Genomic DNA, 18,691 nt, shown 5'->3' with positions numbered 1-18,691 from the left:
GAGCACAGAAAAGCAGAATCAGACCTAGCTCACTTAATACCTGACATAGTGTGTCATGTTATTAATTGTCACTTTTCTGATTTTTTTTTGGATGCTTTACTACCTCACAGGTGTTGTACAAAGAGAATCTGGGGACTGGAACCCCCATATCTGTCACTCCTGAGATTGAGAGGGTCAAACGCAATCAAGAAAACTTAAGCTCGGTATTTCTGATAAGCAAAAAGTTCCCTTTTAACTCAATTTCAGAATGAAGTTTTTTAACAAATGACACTGATATCCCATTATTTTAACCTATTTTGTTTTGGTGTTGTTGCTTTTAAAAACATTTTAATGCCACCTTTTTAATTTGGAGAACTTTTAACCATTTGTCTTTTCATTTTCCAATCTTTATTTTCTCTTCAACTTTTACGTTAATTTTTTTTAACCACCACCCATTTTTGTAACAGCCTCAACTGCTGCTTTTTTGTGGTCTTATTAAAACACAGTATTTGTTCAAATAATTATTTTATAGTTAAAAAGCAATGTTAGATCTGTATTTCCCCAGATGCAATCTTTTAAAAATGTAACATCAAAGTCTTGCAACATGAAAAGATATAACACGCCATAGCTTTCCAACCTGTCAGCAACTAGAGTTTTATTTACTGCTGCTTTCTTTGGCTGCTTTCTTATGTCTCACAGGTATTGTACAAAGAAAATGTAGGGAAAGCTACACCAACACCAGTCACTCCAGAGATGGAGAGAGTCAAACGCAATCAAGAAACCATTAGCTCGGTATTTTTAGCAGGAAAAACATTTTTTTAAAGATCTGAACTGTTTAACGTAACACTAGCTATTTTAACAATCCATGCTTTCTAACTTTGAAATGGATGTGAATTCACTGAATGGCATAAAATTCCTACCTTTTACTCCTGTAAATAAACTACAGAGCCTCACCTTTAATGCTTTGGTAGTTGGATATTATTAGAGCAACAACAACTTAATTGACCTTTTTTCAATAAACTGTGTTTTTTGTTTTTAACCTTTCCTTATTCTACTAGATTATTTTATTTTCGTGCAGTGCTGATTCCCTCATGGAGCCATTCCTGCAGCCGATTAGATCAATCACAAAGCACCTAATGATTTTATTGGAAACAGGAATGGGCCCCAAAAAGTAACCCTTTCTAAATGTGATAATTCAACCGCTTTCTCGTTTTTATTGTCATTGCTTTTTTATGATTTTTGGATACTCCTTTGTATCATATAGGTTTTGTACAAAGAACATGTGGGGAAAGCGACCCCAACACCAATCACTCCAGAGATGGAGAGAGTCAAACGCAATCAAGAACACATTAGCTCGGTACCTATAAGTGAAACTGTTTCCTCCCCCTACCTTTGCACCTATTTTTTAAATAAAATAACACTAACAAATTTCTGAAAGCCTTTTCTTAGCTTTAAATATTTGATATGAATCTGTTTGTATAATTTCCTTTGCTCCTAAAAACAAACCTAGCTTTAATGTTAACAATCTGCTCCTGGAATTGTAAAGTTGTTTTATAACCTAACTCTGTGACTGGAAGGCTCTATCCAGATATTAAGGGTCTTTGTGGCTGCTGGCATATAAGAACTCAAGCCCTTCTTCCCTACTGTTCTGCTGAATCCAGTTGGGAACTGACCTGGTGACATACTCACAGACTTGGAAGCAGTTGACAGTGTCTCGGAAATGCCCAGGATGAAACATTAGGGCTTGATTCAACTCCCATTAGAATCAGTGGGAGTCTTTCCAGTGCCATAACTGGATTTACACAATTGTACAATCTGCCTCTCTTAAGGAATGAAGTCTCAGAAGGCCATTAACAGCAGTCAGGGTCATGGGAAAGATGCAGTTATATTTACAGAGCATCTTTCCCTGGTGTCAGTTTTTAATTTGGATGACTGGTGTCAGTCAGCAGAGAAATAAATATCTGGCTGACAGCTTTAAAATGGAACCAGGTGGAAGAATGTTCCCCAAGTGATGAAGAAGGTAGGTGGAAGGGATGTCTTCACTAGGGGAGCCCCCAACCACACAGTGATCACATCTGGGCAGCTTTGAGAAGCTTCAATCAATGGAGTCTCATTTGGGTTTGGAACAGAAAACCCACTTGCCAACTCCACTTCTTACAGCAATTCTCCTCATCCCCAACCCTAAGCTTAAGGTTTGCATTATAGATGAAGGTGGTGACTTCATGCCTGGGAGTTAGGGACCCATTTTTCATGTCTCCTGGACAACCTTTCTTGAATAGGTCTGTCCAGAGCTTGTGCATCCTGCAGTACCATAAGTATTTGCGGCTGGATAGAGTCCTTCTATTTTAATATAAAATTTTTATTGTTAATAATTTTTGTCCAGTTTTTTTCTTGCTTTTACACATCCTTGTCCCTTGAGATGTTTGGCATTCATGTAGTGCTGTGCACCATAACAAGTCATGATTTTTTAAAATTCGATAAGTAATTTGTTTTTTTTCTGGATACGTCTTTTGTATCCTGTAGGTATTATACAAAGAAAACTTGGGGCGAGCAACCCCAACTCCTGTTACTCCAGAGATGGAGAGAGTCAAACGCAATCAAGAAAACATTAGCTCGGTATTGTCTTGAGAAAATAAAATGTGATATGACAGTGCATTTTGAAAAAATACCTTTCACCTGACTGGTTTTGTTTCTCATCCACATTTTCAAATGTCATGTGTATTGGTTTTTTAAAATTATACACATTGATTTTAACTTTTAAAGTATTTTTCCTGATGGATTTTTCCTATTAACACAATTAAGTTTTACTATTACAAAAGTAATAGTTTAACAAAACTCACATGTACATTTTTTGTGATTTTTGGATACTTCTTGTAATCTGTAGGTTGTATACAAAGAAAACTTAGGGAAAGCAACTCCAACTCCTGTAACTCCAGAGATGGAGAGAGTCAAACGGAATCAAGAAAACATTAGCTTGGTATTAAAAAGAACAACCTTATATTTAAAAATAACAAGCCTGAATTTTTTTTTCTGCTTCTAATTTTATCCCAGTTTTCTCAACTTGCCTTCCCCCCCTTTTGGAAGAATTTTACTTTTTGCTTTATCAGATAACTTCTTTAACTGCTTTACTTCCTGAGATCCTTTTATCCATGCAGTGATGAGTATGATTAAACAATAACACCATTTACACCATGATTCATCAACAATTATCTAGTGTTTGACTTCTGGACACTTTTATTTTGTGTGCTATAGGTGTTGTACAAAGAGCACATGGGAAAAGGAACTCCGACACCTATCACTCCAGAGATGGAGAGAGCTAAACGCAATCAAGAAAACATTAGCTCGGTATTTGATAGGGCAAATAAGCTACAAAATAACATTTTAACACTATCAATTATTTCCTCATTTGACTTAAACATCTAAATATTAACTTAATTACCTAATTTATGCAATTTTAAAATGATACTAAAATATAATTCTAATTCCTGCAGTTTTCCACACCTTGTTTTAACTGGCTCTCTGCTTTCATCTGATTTCTTGTTTTAGGATGTTTAAATAACTATTTTACTTCAAATAACAAATTTAACTATCTAAATTCTTTGTAATATCCTCTGTGTTTAAAGTGCTTTATGGTATGAGATACATAATTGACATTCTTCAGCTACATTAGTACTTTCTATTTTTCTGATAGTAGCTTGCGTTCTGTTTTGATTCATGCAAATAGTAACTCCCCATTTCCTCTGCTGTTACTTAACTTAGCAGAGACTTGTCATGCCCTCAAGTGCTTATGCAAGCAAATACTGGCACTTATATCAGCAGATGTATTGATATGGCCCTTGTTACCACACTATTTGAGATCCTAATATAGGGAATACACACATACAGACACAATGTAATTGAATATAAGAAGGATAAGATATGGGCCTAATTATGTTCTCCACTGCATACTGATAATGCTATGTAGTCAATGAGTTGCTTTTCAATAAATGAGAACAGAATACGGCCCAAAATATTGTCTAAGATATACTTACTAAGGCAGCACATTTTTACATCCTGATCTAACATAATTAAACAGGCTTTCACCACTACTTTGATTTCAAAGTCTTTTAAAGGCACAGATCTATTATTTGTGAAAATAAAGTCTCAGAAGGGTAGCCATGTTGGTCTGTAACTTAAAAAAAAACAGCTTAAAAAAGACTGGTCCTTTAAAACCTTAGAGATGAACCAAAAATATAGACAGATAGTATCATGAGGTTTTGTGGGCACCACCCACTTTTTCCATTCTTATACCATGCCTCTCACCTGCCAGTGCTATCCATGTCTCAATAACTAAACTAGTGTGATGGCCTAGAGGTTCTCTCCAGCATTTCCTCATTCTTTTCTGCTTGTCAACCCTGTGCAAAATGGCTCTGAGAATTTAGATGTAGAAGCACTGACCCATATTCACTCCCTGTTTCTCATTTGGTAGGTCCTCTATTCAGATAGTTTCCGGAAACAAGTCCAAGGCAAAGCAGCCTATGTTTTGGATACCCCCGAAATGAGGCGTGTACGAGAGTCCCAGCGCCATATCTCCACGGTAAGGATCCTTTTTTTTTTTAGAAAGTTTCCAAGTGATGGAATAAAAATTTAACTCAGTTCTTGGGAGATCAGAATTTTCAAATCCTGGATAATAGTCTATGGCAGTTCTGATTACCATATTTAAATGTCAAAAGCAGAACTGAGTTTATCCCTTCTAGATTCCATAAGGTACGCACATTTGGGATTTCCCTGTCTCTTGGATTTCAGAACTCAGAAGTCCAGAGATGCCAATGCACATCTCTACTAGTTATTAATTCAAGATAAGCAGAAATACCAATAATAGCGACAGAGGAATGGACATGTCTTTTTTTTTTTAAATTGTAGGTGAAATACCATGAAGATTTTGAGAAACACAAAGGTAGCTTCACGCCTGTAGTTACTGATCCCATTACAGAGCGTGTGAAAAAGAACATGCAGGACTTCAGTGATATTAACTACAGGGGCATTCAAAGAAGGGTTGTAGAAATGGAACGAAAACGAGTGGATCAGGATCACGAGACAATCACAGGTATTCAGCACTCATATTGCATAGTAGTACTGAGAACATTTCCTCTGCCCCAGGTAAAACTCAACCAGGCCTTGCAAAATTGTCATGAAAATTTACCATCTGACACTCTTTTCAGAGATTGCAAGACCTATTGTGACCATCTAGATGATCTCCTGTATAACTGTCTATGGAACTTCCCCAAAATAATTCATAGTGTGTATCTTTGAGGAAAAACATCCAATCTTGATTTCAAAGTTGTTAGCGATACACACTTCACCATGAACCCTGGTAAACTGTTCTAATGGCTAATTATTCTTACCAATAAAAATATACATCTCATGTCTAGTCTGAATTTTTCTAGCTTTAACATCTAGCTGTTGAATTATACTAGTTTGATTCATTATCCAGTGTTACTGTGAGCTATTTTAATCACCATTCAACAAATTAAATGTTGCAAAGCTCTCTTAAATGGGCAATATTAGCTACACATCATGCAATCTAGAACTATACTGTTTAATTCAAGTCTTTCTAAATTTAACATAGGAAGATCACAAAACAGATATAAAATCAATATAAATTATTAATTTCTCTCTAACCAGAGGAGGACATCTCCTTGCAGATGCTGGAGACAGGCTTAGCAAATCTGTTACTGTGTGATGGCATCACTTGATAGAGTAACTTGCCTCGCCTGATTATCCGGTCTGCACTAAGGCCAGTTTTGAGAAGTATGGTTTTAGTTTTCCTTCAGATTTATCTTATGGCCTTCATAGAATGTCTTCCTATTCTTTTCCTATTAAAGATACAAGTGAACTTTTGGATGGTTGGTTGAAACAGCACATTTTTCTTTCAGGTCTTCGTGTATGGCGCACCAATCCTGGATCAGTCTTTGATTATGACCCAGCAGAAGACAATATTCAGTCTAGAAGTTTACACATGATTTCAGGTGTGTACCACAATAGCTGCTGTTGATCAGATGTTCTGATCAACACGCTGTGTTGTCAAATGTAGTGTTCCTTGAAATTTATGTTTTTAGATACACAAGGACAGATCAATTCACTCTATAACTACTATCCAATGAGGACTGAATTCTATCAGCAATTTAAGGAATACAATAGAAGATTTTCATGCTGACTTCTGGAAGAACTTTATTAAATATGATTTTCAAATACAACTAAGGACCAAAATCCCAGTGAAAGACAATAGGAATTGCCTTTGAAAATCCCAGCATACATAGCTATAGGTTTAACATCATCTAGTTGTACACAGAGGTAACTGGAAAAAATTAAAAAACCACAATGGTCCTGTAGCACATTAGAGATTGACCAAAAATATGTAGATAGTAGCATGAGCTTTTATGGGCACAACTCACTTCTTCAGATGAAAACTATGGAGCAAGAGGCATAGGGCTTCAAATAAAAAGCAGAAAAAGACTGGAGAGGGAGGGGGGAAAACCTGTCAGTTATAAGTGTCCATGTTAAATGAGGCTAACAGAGTGGGCTGTATGTGTCCAACACTTAACTTTTGATGTCATTTGGGTGATGAATAAAACAGCCCAGCCAGTTCATGTCTTGTTCAAGCTGTGAGAAGATAGTGTCAAATTTGCATATGAAGGCCAGTTCCATAGATTCATTCTCTAGTTGATTCCTGAAATTACTTTGTAAGAGAATAGCCCCTTTAAATCCATTAATGAGTGCTTGGGCATGTTAAAATGTTCCCCAACAGGTTTCTGTGTGTTACCACTTGGAGTATCTGATTCGTGTCCATTAATCCTTTGTCACAGAGACTGTCCAGTTTGACTAATATACATGACAGAGGGGCATTGCTGGCTCTTTATGGTATAGATCACATTGGTGGATGTGCAGTTGTATGAGTCTCTGATATAGTGGCTTATGTGATAGGGTTCTGTGATGATGCTGCTTGTGTAATTGTGTGGACAGAGTTGGCACCAGAGTTTATTGCAGGTGTGGATTCCTTGGTGAGTACAATGGAGGTTTGCTGTGTGGTTGCTGGAAAGAATTTGTTTCAGGTTGGGGGGGGGGGGAGGGAGTTGTCTGTAGGCATGGATTGACCTGTCTCCCTAGGCCTGTGAGAGTGAGAGGTTGTTTTCCAGGATAGGTTGTAGATTGTTAATGAAACGCTGGAGGGGTTTAAGTTGGGGGCTGTAGGTGATGACAAGTGATGTTCTGTTATTTTGTTAGTTGACGCTATGTAGAAGAAGCTGATGCCTGGATACTCGTATGGTACTGTCAATCTGCTTTTTCACTTCTCCGAGTGGGTATTTAAGTTTTAAGAATGCCTGATAGAAATCCTGTAGGTGTTTGTCTCTGTCTGTGGGATCAGAGCAAATCTGGTTGGTTGTGCTCACGAAAGCTCATAATACTATCTCATTTTTTGGTTAGTCCCTAAGGTGCTACAGAACCATTGTTGTTGACGGTTTTTTAGTTACAGACTAGCAAACATGGCTATCCCTCTGAGACTTTTAAACATAGGTAACTGAATACTTGATATTGCTAATCTTGAGAAAGCACATCTTATTCAACATTCAATCTCAAGTATATACCTGTATACTGTAATATGCCTTTAACATGGAGGCATTGGATTTTTTGCATTGTCTACTACTAGCTTAAATCACTATATAATACCTTGCCTGTCAAATGTGTTTCTTTCATTTTCTTCCTTTACTTTCCATTTTCTTCTCTCTCATTTTTAGAGAAAATCTCTATACAACAAATGCTAGCAAAAAAAATGTTCAGCAACCTTGACCCCAGATTTCTGTTACTTGTGTTGATTTCGGAATGCTTATGTGTTTTGGGAAATTCCAGTCTAACAAGAGTGACCAGTTAAAGGGAGTTGTGTTCAATTTCAGGCTTTGTTAATGTTCATAGGTGACCCTTTTAGTTTATATTTATCATTTTAATAACTTAATTGAGATGAAGTGCTTTTAAAATATCACATTTTTCTTATTCCAAACCAAGTGATAATGAAAAGCTGGCAGTCAGGAGTGGGGAACCTTTTTTGGGTTGGGGATTGCTGACCGACAGAAAAATCAGTGGGGAGCCAAACACAAGTGAGAAACAAAATAATACCCAAAAAACAACCCCCTTCCAATCCTCACTGACATGGCCCTCCAATTCAGAGGGAGAGAGACACTCGCACACCAAAGCCTAGGGTGGTCCTGGCTAGTAGGCTCCATCCCTGTGGTGGGGCAGTAAGGGGGCTGGAGCATCAGCGCAAACTTCCCAATGCTATGGGGAGTTCTGAGCCTCAGGGGCTGGATCTAGCCAAGCCAGGGTCCACATCCAGCCCCCAGGCCTGAGATTCCCCGCCCCTGCTATAAATAGAGGGAGAGAAGTCGGTGCAACAGGAGAGAATGTTGGAAAACAAAAATAATAAAAGAATCTCTCTTTGTATTAAAACAAATTTGGAACAGCATAATTGCGTTTGTTAGGATACACTTCTATTACGAATCCCTTGTGCCCCTTCAGTAACACTGCATGTGTAGCTGATTCTCTAAGGCCAAGTCTACTCTAAAAGGAAAGGTTGAATCCAGATATGCAACTCTAGCTACATTAATTACATAACTGGAATTGATATACCTTGTTTTGTATTTCCCCGCTGCCCCCACAGTGGGAGGCTTCCAGGAGGAAACACTCCAGTTGGCTTCCCTTACTCCTCACAGAAGCAGGAGTACTGGCCACCAACTCTGAGTTCGAGACTTGATAAATCAAACTCCGGAAGATTGATTGCAGCAGTGTTGATCTTCTGTTTAGCAAAAATATGATTTCTCCATTAGCTTTGTAAGCAGCAATGATACTTATTGATTGTAAGTAACTTTTGCTTAAGTTGCTTATACCTACTATGCCAAATCCTTTCCATCTTATTGTAACACAACTTCACTAACAGCAATAGTAATGCATTGTTAGAGGAAAATAGGACCTTTAAGTCTCATCTAGACTAAGCTAGAGTGTCGAAAGAGGATATGCATAAAATCCCATGGAATTTGCATATCTTCTTCAGATCTCACTTTCGAAAGTAGAGCTTTAGAAAGTGAGAATAGTTTAGACACATATTTTTCGGCGAACCCCCCCTTTTGTCGAAAAGCCGCTCTTCCTCAAAAAATGATACGCGGCTTTTCGACAAAGAGGAGGGTTTGCCTAAAAAGCTGCATCTAAACTACTTTGCATATCCTGCGGAATTTGCATATCCTCTTTTGACACTCTAGCGTAGTCTAGATGAGCCCTAAGTAACAGAGTACAACAAAGGTAAATAGGTCCATATGCAGCAAAAGGAGGTGCTGGTACTCAATATGATTTCTGTTTGTTCTTTTCTTCCAGTCCAAGCCCAGCGCCGCAGCCGAGAGCAATCCCGCTCTGCCAGTGCATTAAGCCTCAGCGCTGGGGAGGAGAAATCTGAGCATTCAGAGGGTGCTGATCAGCACCTGTCTTATTACAGCAATGGTGGTATTTTCACTACAACAACAACAGGTAGGAAGTGAACAAAATTTTAACTCTGAAGGTGAAAGACTTTGGTTGCCCAGGCTCAATTCTCCCTGGCATTTTGTAAGACAGCTTCCTGCACCATTCACAGTTGTGCTTCATCTAATCTGCAAATAAATATCAATAGTGCTATTGGTGGTGTTGACCATTAAAAGATTGCCTAATTCTGATGTGTTTAACAACCAAGGGACAGACCAGTTCATAAGGGCTAAGAAAGCACCCAAGTGGGATGATGGACCATTGCCTGGAGAAAGGAAGATGTTCTAGTTGGGCCACTTGCCTAGTGCAAGTCCTGATGACTAACTCACCTATACTGGGGACTCTTTGTCACTTATACTGGGGACTCTTTGTATTTCTCCCATGTCATATTTCATGAACTTGCGGCCCTTCCTCTGTCCAGGAAGCAGCAGGGGAGGAGGTGACACAGGCTGGCTGAATGGATTGTGGGAGGGAGCTGCTGCTTACAATATGGAAACATGGGGTTAATGACTGATATCTGTCTCTTCCCTTCTTGAGACAAAGGTCTCTTCCAGCATTCTGTAGTAAAGGAATGGTTGGGGACAAGGAGAGGTATTATGAGTGGCAAGGGATTTTAGCTCATATCCCTCAGCTATAAAACTTCAGGAAAAACAAAACTTTAGAGGAGCTTCAGGGGTTAGCCGAGTTAATCTGCTACAGAAAAAATGGTCTGTCTGGTAGCACTTTATAGACTAACAAAACATGTAGATGGTATTATGAGCTTTCGTAGGCACAGCCCACTTCTTCAGATGACCAGAGTTATGAGTTTGGGATATGAATACTTGAGAGGAAGGGGTGGGGGGAAGAAAAAGGGAGGCGGGTGGGAGACTGAGCATCAGTAAGTATCTGGAGAATGGGTACTTGAACCTAAGCAGATAAAAATCAAAGTCAATAGATAGAGTCCCATGTCAGTAAGGATACTACTGAGAGAGCTGTTAGCACCTTCAATGGTTGTTAAATTGGTAGTGTCCCAACCAACCTTCATCACGATTGAGTCAATAGGTTTTTCTCCCAAGGACTCTGAGGGTACGTCTAGACTACATGCCTCTGTCGCCAGAGGCATGTACATTAGGCTACCAGACATAGGAAAACGAAGTGGCGATTTAAATAATCACCGCTTCATTTAAATTTAAATGGCTGCCGCGCTGAGCCGACAAACAGCTAATCAGCTGTTTGTCGGCTCAGCGCGATAGTCTGGACGCGTGGGTGTCAACATCAAAGGTATTTGTCGACCACCCAGGTATACCTCATCCCAGGAGGCATACCTGGGTGGTTGACAAATGCCTTTGATGTCGACACCCACGCGTCCAGACTATCGCGCTGAGCCGACAAACAGCTGACCAGCTGTTTGTCGGCTCAGCGCGGCAGCCATGTAAATTTAAATGAAGCGGCGATTATTTAAATCACCGCTTCATTTTCCTATGTCTGGTAGCCTAATCTACATGCCTCTGGTGACAGAGGCATGTAGTCTAGACGTACCCTGAGAGTGAGGGATCATTTTCCAAGATGGGTTTTACTGATGCTCTGTCTCCCACCCCCCCCCCCCCCCCCATTTATTTTGAGTGTTCACATCCCAAACTCATAACTCCGGTCTTCTGAAGAAGTGGGCTGTGCCCACGAAAGCGCATGATACCATCTATATGTTATGTTAGTCTATAAAGTGCTACCAAAACTTTACAGGTCATTAAAGCAATATGTTCTGTTCCCAGCTGTACAACAGACTGCATTTGACATATGGCACAGACACATGAAGCAACTTGTCCAGTCACTAAAGTGACCATAATATTTACCTCACTAAATACTATAGCTTATGAGGGTCAAATCTCTGAACACCCTTTGAGATACTTAAATGAAACATTGGATTTAAAAAGGAAACCCTGATGATACATTTTAGTTATTATAAAAACATAACTACACAATTGTGAGACAGTGGCTGGGATGTTGAGATGCTGGAATTGGTTTCAATGAAATTATATTGATTTCTACCTGTTGATGCTTTATTCATGTTAAAAATACTATTTGAATGTAAAGTTCTTAATATTGGAAAAACTCAGACTAAGGAGCAGGGAAGAAAGAAATAATCCTCCAAATCATTTATACTTCCTTTTCTTTTCTAGTGGCTTACAAACACGCTAAAACTATAGAACTGCCACAACAAAGATCTTCTTCTGTTGCCACTCAACTGACAACAGCATCTTCTGTTCCCTCTCATCCATCCATTGCAGGTGTAAGTAAATTTGATTACATTGTTTGCACACAATCAGCCCCAAGCTGTTCTTGTGTCACTAGCTAATGTAGAATTAATAATGGAGAGAATTTCTTTGGCCACTTTTACGTCTTCCCCATTGTGGTCATACTGAATAAACAGCCTCAGTTTAAAGCTAGTGCCACTTATGCATTAAATGCCTTCTTTTGACCGCAGCATCCCATATCTCCTGTGTCTTAGAGAACAGACTTGGCTTTCCCAAGTTTAACTAGTTTAGTCAGATATCACTCATTAAATGACACTGGTGCTCATCAGTACTTTAAGGACCATCAAGTCCTGAAGAAACTAATTCAGTAGCAGATGTGCCAGTATTTCAGACTAATAGACAATATGGGCAAAAAGATACATGAGCAGGAATGGCATAATCTACAGCCCAGATCTGAACTTTACATATTAGTCTTCTCACCCGCTAGAGGCTGCTTTTTAAATCTAAAGCCAGGGCTTTATTAATTATCATTAGTTCAGAGTGTGCAAGTTAAATGACATGTTCTACAGAGCAGGGCTAGACCAGGGGCAATGCAAGGTGTATACAGTGCTGCTCTCATTCAGAATTCTGCCGGGGTGGTTAGCTGGAAATTGGTATCTAGAGCACCATACAATACTAACCTGACATTTGCCAAAATGATACGCTAAGATAGGGAATCCCTTTTTTTGGGCTCCAGCCTCATTAATGAAGTGGTCTTTACAGACTACAACGTGTGACCTCCAAAATAATTTCTTCTCCCACCACAGGCTGTACAGGTATGGAATATATTGCTGGAAACTGGAGATGAATGTACACTGCAACATACAGAGTTTGTTTGGGGAGGGGGGGGAGAAATCAGGCTAAATATTGATAGGCATAAAGAACATAAACTGCATCCTTGGATGGTATACTGCTGCATTATAATCTGTAGAATAATTTGCAAGTTAAAGCTTTCTGTACTCTCTACTTGTATAAAGACTAGGGATGTAAGCAACTAGTCGATTAACCAGTAAGCCTAGGTTTATCAAGTAGTCAAGTTACTACTTGACTAGTTGCTTTGCTCCCCTTGCTGCCTCTGTATCAGAGACAGCAAGGGTGGGGAGCAGGAGCCGATGCTGGGGGGAGCTGGCTTAAAGCTGGTTCCCCCCAGCATCATCTCTGTGGAGGACAGGGAGGGCAGCTGCATGGGGGAGGGGAGGAAGGAGAGAGAACAACTCAAGCTGGGACTAAGCAGTCCCAGCTTGCACTGTGTCTCACGCACTGTGTCTCTGCTTTTTAAATGTAGTAAGATCTGTCTGGACTGGGCAGGTGCTGGGACTCAGCTATCTCAGCTTGTGTCTGGAAAGAGATCTTGGAGTTATATGGACAGTTCTCTGAAAACTTCCACGCAGTGTGCAGCGACAGTCAAAAAGGCAAATAGGATGCTAGGAATTATTAAGAAAGGGATAGAAAATAAGACAGAATATCTTACTGCCCCTGTATAAAACTATGGTACGCCCGCATCTTGAATACTGTGTACAGATGTGGTCTCCTCACCTCAAAAAAGATATTTTGGCCTTGGAAAGGGTTCAGAAAAGGGCAACTAAAATGATTAGGGGTTTGGAACGGGTCCCATATGAAGAGAGGTTAAAGCGACTGGGGCTTTTCAGTTTAGAAAAGAGGAGACTGAGGGGGATATGATAGAGGTATATAAAATCATGAGTGGTGTAGAGAGGGCGAATAAAGAAAAGTTATTTATTAGTTCCCATAATAGAAGAACTAGAGGACACCAAATGAAATTAATGGGTAGCAGGTTTAAAACGAATAAAAGAAAGTTCTTCTTCCCACAGCATGTAGTCAACCTGTGGAACTCCTTGCCAGAGGAGGCTGTGAAGGCTAGGACTATAATAGAGTTTAAAGAGAAGTTAGATAATTTCATGGAGGTTAGGTCCATAAAAGGCTATTAGCCAGGGGATAAAATGGTGTCCTTGGCCTCTGTTTGTCAGAGGCTGGAGAAGGATGGCAGGAGACAAATCTCTTGATCATTGTCTTCGGTCCACCCCTCTGGGCTAGATGGACCTTTGGTCTGACCCAGTATGGCCATTCTTATGTTATGTTGGTCCTAGACCGCTGCAGCCCTGCTTTATAAATGTAGCTAAAAAGCAGAGCTGCAGAGAACTCCCTTATTGACTAATTGAGTAGTCGATGTAAATTTAATTGCCAATTCCATTGGCTCTCTAACTGCTATTTAACATCCCTAATAGAGACTTTTTTTTTTTTAAATAGAAGACCTACCGTGCCATGTATGACTACATGGCAGCTGATGCTGATGAAGTTTCCTTCAAAGATGGGGATGCAATTGTAAATGTCCAAGCTATTGATGAAGGCTGGATGTATGGGACTGTACAGAGGACTGGCAAGACTGGCATGCTTCCAGCCAATTATGTAGAAGCTGTCTAAATGAAAATTTGGTCTTCCATAAAGCATAGCTACATGGTCAAAATACACAGGCACTTTGTATTCACCACAAGTCAGACTAACCACTCTCAAGTAAACACTTTCTAAGTGTTGTTTTCCTTACCTGATGTTATCTTATGAATTGTCATACTGGGAAAAAAAATAGAACAAAATGTTTAAAAAACACATTTACAAGTCATTGCTGATATAGAATGTTTGCTAACATGCTATTAGTCCCCAGAGAAGCATTCTTCTAAACTATCCATTTAGGCCTAGACTTGCTTATAAAAACCTATCTTCCTTGAGTTATTTTTATGCAAGCAAAATTGACACACACAAAAAAAGAATGTGTCTTTCAGATGTGAAATTCAACTGAATTCCAAGCATTCAGATTTAAGTCTACAACTTTCTTGGTATTCCGATCATGAACCCTAGGATTTTTCTATGCTGTTCTAAAAATGTTTGAATATATTTATTGTTCCAAGTAAGTAACATGTAAACATAACATCTCAAACCAGCCAAAAGTAACCTGGAAAAAGCCTCTCCTCTCTTCTGCTTGCTGAGCGCTGATGCATGTGTTTTTCATCTAATAATTGTGGTGGAGTCAGAATGCTATTTCCTTGTAAATTAGTGACTACTAAGTTCACATTTCTGCAGTATGATTGATGCATTAATTTCAGATCATGAGCAGTGAAAATCTGCATATTAAACAATCTTGCTACAAAACAATCTTGTCTGAAAATCCTTGAATATGCATATTCAAAGTTATTTATTCCACTGTTACATGATTTTAAGCAGAATTCAGAAAAGAAATGGGCATGTATTCACGTGGATAATGAAAACTTCAGTTATGTTAGATAAGACTTTTTTTTAAACCAACAAGTTTAAAAGGCATGTGAAAAACACAAAAATGCTTCAGGGCATTAGATATCCTCTGAGGAACTTCAGAAGAAATTATGGGCAAATTAATTCTCAACTTCCCTCTTATGTGTTTTTCACACATTCTAAGCATTTAATGCTGGCCCATCAAGCAGTATACTGTTGTACAGGTACTTGTGATCTAATGGCCCAATGGGAACATTTCTATTTCCATTTATCAGCAGGTTAAATTTTACAAAGAAGTGGTCTGAGTGGCCTGGCTAACGTCTGTGAAAGACTGAAGTCTCTCCTTTGTGTGCCTTGTATATTTTCAGCACAAACTCACTCATGTTCTGGGAACCATTGGTTTTCAGTTGCCACACCAGGACATCATGGTCCTGGAAAACGGAGCTGTCTTACCAATACTTTCCTTTCTGCTGTCTCTCGAAATTCTTGATGTCTGGACTGCAGCTCATGAAGGCAGTTTTGGAGCCACACAGCCTGGCCGTGCCCCTTCAGCTCACTCCAAGAGGAGTTGTTCTTCAAGTTGTGTCCCCGTGGGTGCTCCACTGTTGGTGACTGATCATCCCTGGAGCTGCAGATCAGAGCTTTTCAGAGCAGTTAACCTCATGTGCATGCGGCCCATGCCCCCTGCTTCAGTTTCTTGGTTACCGCCCTTTCTTGCCTCAAGCATTTCTTTTCAGATTATTTTCCCTCGAATGTAGTAGTTTTATTAATTCTTGTGTTTTTATAACTATAAATATTTATTGCTCCGTTTGAGGTGCCCCAGGGTCACAGACAGGTGGCACTTGCCCCAGGCAAACCATCCTCTCCCCATCCCCCCATTCCATTGTACATTAAAAAAAAAAAAAAAGCAGAAACGAACAAACCAGAGCAACAAGGAAAGATGGAAGTAAAAAAGATTAACTGCCATATAAACAAACCACAGTCACACCAGCAACACAATTCCAGGCTCACTGGGGTTTAAGAAATCCGAGGCATGTGGGGATCCCATTCCCGTTTCTCAAGGACACCCATCATACATATGCTGTTTGAATGAGGCTCACTTACCACAAAAGTGTGAGCACTGTCACAGTCTTACCCTGAGAGCCAGAAAGGACATGGAGCTTTGGCTCCACATGATTCTATTTGAAAAGGCTATGCAGCCTGCAGGGAGGCTAATAAGAAAAGGGCTGCTTCTCCACCGCAAAAGTGCCCAGGGAAGAGACCCTCCCTGTGAGGTCCCTTCCACCTACCCCGTCTCCGAGGGTTAGCAAGGGAGATGAACCTGGCACCTCTGGGACAGTGGTGCTGAGACCACCCTTCAGCACTGCCTCCGTTGCTGCACGTAATGCCTCGGTGCCGACTGGAGACATCTCAAAGGTAATCCCCGGCACTGGGGCTAGCATGTGACCCGGTGCTGACTAAGAGTTCAGCACAGCTGCCTAAGCTTCCAGATTGCAAACCACTGGTTCTGGCTCTCACAGAGCCAACACCTGACACAATGCTCCCCCGTCGGGAATCCCAGCATGTGTCAAGGAGCTGTTGCATGACTGCCGATTGGCATCACTTGAACTCCCTTACCTCTCCCACTGGCATAGGGTAGCGACAGACCCCCATCCCTCTGTCAAGAGAGCCACCTCACGTTTTTCTCCATATGCCTCACCAAGATTAGTGAGCTCTCCTGGGCTGTCAGAGGGCATGAGATTAAAAGAAGACCATTTTCTCTTCACAACACTCCTCTCCGACCACATCTAGGCATTTCTACTATCACTGTAACAAATATCACTCCACATGTTACTTGGACTGGCCATACCCCCCTCCAGACTACCCACCCTACTGGCAACCATGGAAACATTGGGATTCTCAGAGGTGCCACTCCAGGCTCCTTCCAGCCCAGCGAGAAGGCCTCGCCATCCTCCCCCCACTTCACATTCCCAACCACAATTGATTTGGAGGAGGAAGAGTGTCAGATCCCTGATGAAAAGACTGACACACAAACCCCTGCGTGTTCACCTAATGACAACTCATCTTCGCTACCTGATAAAGTGGTTATTCCAGAGGATACATAACCCTCAGATAATCTCAAACAATTCCAAGAACTTTTTAAGAGTGGCCAGCTGCTACTCACCAGCTACAACTATAGGAGGTTAAGGAAAAGCAACACCATCTCCTTAAACATATCTGGCCCACCTCTCGAGGAATGAGGCTATTATGGAGGTATCGGATGAGATATGTCAGACTCCACCTTCTATCCAACAAAACTGTAAAAGAACAGATAAAAAGTATTTCATAACTCCTAAAGATCTTTCCTCTTCTCTCATTCACAGCCCAACTCACTAATAATGGACACCACCAATAATCAATCCAGAATTCCACAATTTATATCCACACCTGTTGACAAAGAACATAAAAAGTTGGACCTGTTTGGCAGGAAAGTATGTTCCTCTGCCACACTACTGACTAGAATCACAAACTATTCAGCGCTGCTAGCGAATCATGACTTCAATAACTACTCTAAGCCAGTTGAGTTAATGGAACATCTCCCGGACTCCAAGAGACCTATCCTTAAGGCAGTCACTCATAAAGGCCACACTTTCGCCCACACAGCTCTTCAGTCCTCTCTTGATGTGGCTGCTAGAGCGACAGCTATGGCAATCGTCATGCGATGGGCTTCGTGGCTTCAGGCAGCGGGAGTGTTGAAGGAACTGCAGTCCAAGGTGGAGGACCTCCCCTTTGACAAGGGGAGAAATTCTTTGCAGCCAAGATGGATGATGTCCTACATAGCAGCAAAGACTCCAGAACTACTTTAAGGACACTAGGCATGTCTACCCCACCATATCACAGGAAGCGCTACACACCTTATAAAAGAAACAAGGACAGCTATTTCAATTGTCCACAGCAGACTGAAACATGACTTCAGATGAAACAGCTTGCACCCCCAGCTCCTTGGGCTCCCAGGCTGCCAAGCAGCAGATTTGAGAATTTGATTGAGGGTCTGCCCAACCTCCCCAATCTCTCAGCCTGTGGATGAAAAGATGGCACTGACTTGTTGGCACTATGTCCTTTCCTCCATCACTGGGACTCTGTAACATTAGACCAGTGGGTGTGGCAGATCATTCTTACAGGATACACTATCCACTTCATTTCACTACCTCCCACCCCATCCCTCTTGGGCAAGAAATCGATTGTCTCCTCCATCTAGGAGCAATAGAGAGGATCTCAGATATGTTCAGAGGAAGAGGTTTCTACTCCAAATACTTCCTTTCTGAGGAATGCACAGGGGGTTGGAGACCAATTTTGTATCTACACAACCTGAACAAGTCTCTGAATGGTTCAAGATGGTCACATTGACTGCTATTATCCCAGCACTGGATGAGATGGATTGGTTCATAGCCCTCAACCTACAGGATGCTCATTTTCATGTGGCAATACATCCCTTCCACACACACTTCCTCAGATTCACTGTGGGCAAGGACCACTTCCAATACAAGATCCTCCCCTTTGGACTTTCTTCGGTCCCTCAGATCTTTTCAAGGATCCTGGTGGTGGTAGCTGCTTACCTCACATAGCAAGGTGTGATCATCTTCCTGTATCTGGATGACTGC

General features: G+C 40.6%; 1 protein-coding gene across 36 annotated transcripts in view; it reads left to right on the top strand.

Annotated features, from left to right (window-relative positions):
• Positions 1-14,954, top strand: part of NEB (nebulin) — a 193,670-nt gene extending 178,716 nt beyond the window's left edge. For 14 of the 36 annotated variants that reach the window (XM_075933364.2, XM_089779722.1, XM_075933387.2 and 11 more), the window contains 12 exons: positions 111-203; positions 679-771; positions 1,244-1,336; positions 2,503-2,595; positions 2,864-2,956; positions 3,232-3,324; positions 4,448-4,555; positions 4,882-5,065; positions 5,895-5,987; positions 9,379-9,528; positions 11,676-11,785; positions 14,055-14,954. In XM_075933364.2, coding sequence (XP_075789479.2) covers positions 111-203; positions 679-771; positions 1,244-1,336; positions 2,503-2,595; positions 2,864-2,956; positions 3,232-3,324; positions 4,448-4,555; positions 4,882-5,065; positions 5,895-5,987; positions 9,379-9,528; positions 11,676-11,785; positions 14,055-14,228 — 1,377 coding nt within the window. In that variant the 3' untranslated portion in view covers positions 14,229-14,954. The remainder of the gene's footprint in view (positions 1-110; positions 204-678; positions 772-1,243; positions 1,337-2,502; positions 2,596-2,863; positions 2,957-3,231; positions 3,325-4,447; positions 4,556-4,881; positions 5,066-5,894; positions 5,988-9,378; positions 9,529-11,675; positions 11,786-14,054) is intronic. The other 22 variants (XM_075933397.2, XM_075933393.2, XM_075933391.2 and 19 more) reach the window with 12 other exon arrangements.
• The last annotated feature ends 3,737 nt before the right edge of the window (positions 14,955-18,691 follow it).

This window comes from Pelodiscus sinensis, chromosome 7 (assembly GCF_052426305.1).
Source record: "Pelodiscus sinensis isolate ZL-2025 chromosome 7, ASM5242630v1, whole genome shotgun sequence".
NCBI classification, from domain to species: Eukaryota; Metazoa; Chordata; order Testudines; family Trionychidae; genus Pelodiscus; species Pelodiscus sinensis.
Note: the sequence above shows the minus strand (reverse complement) of the source record. Positions and strands in the feature narration are given on the sequence as shown.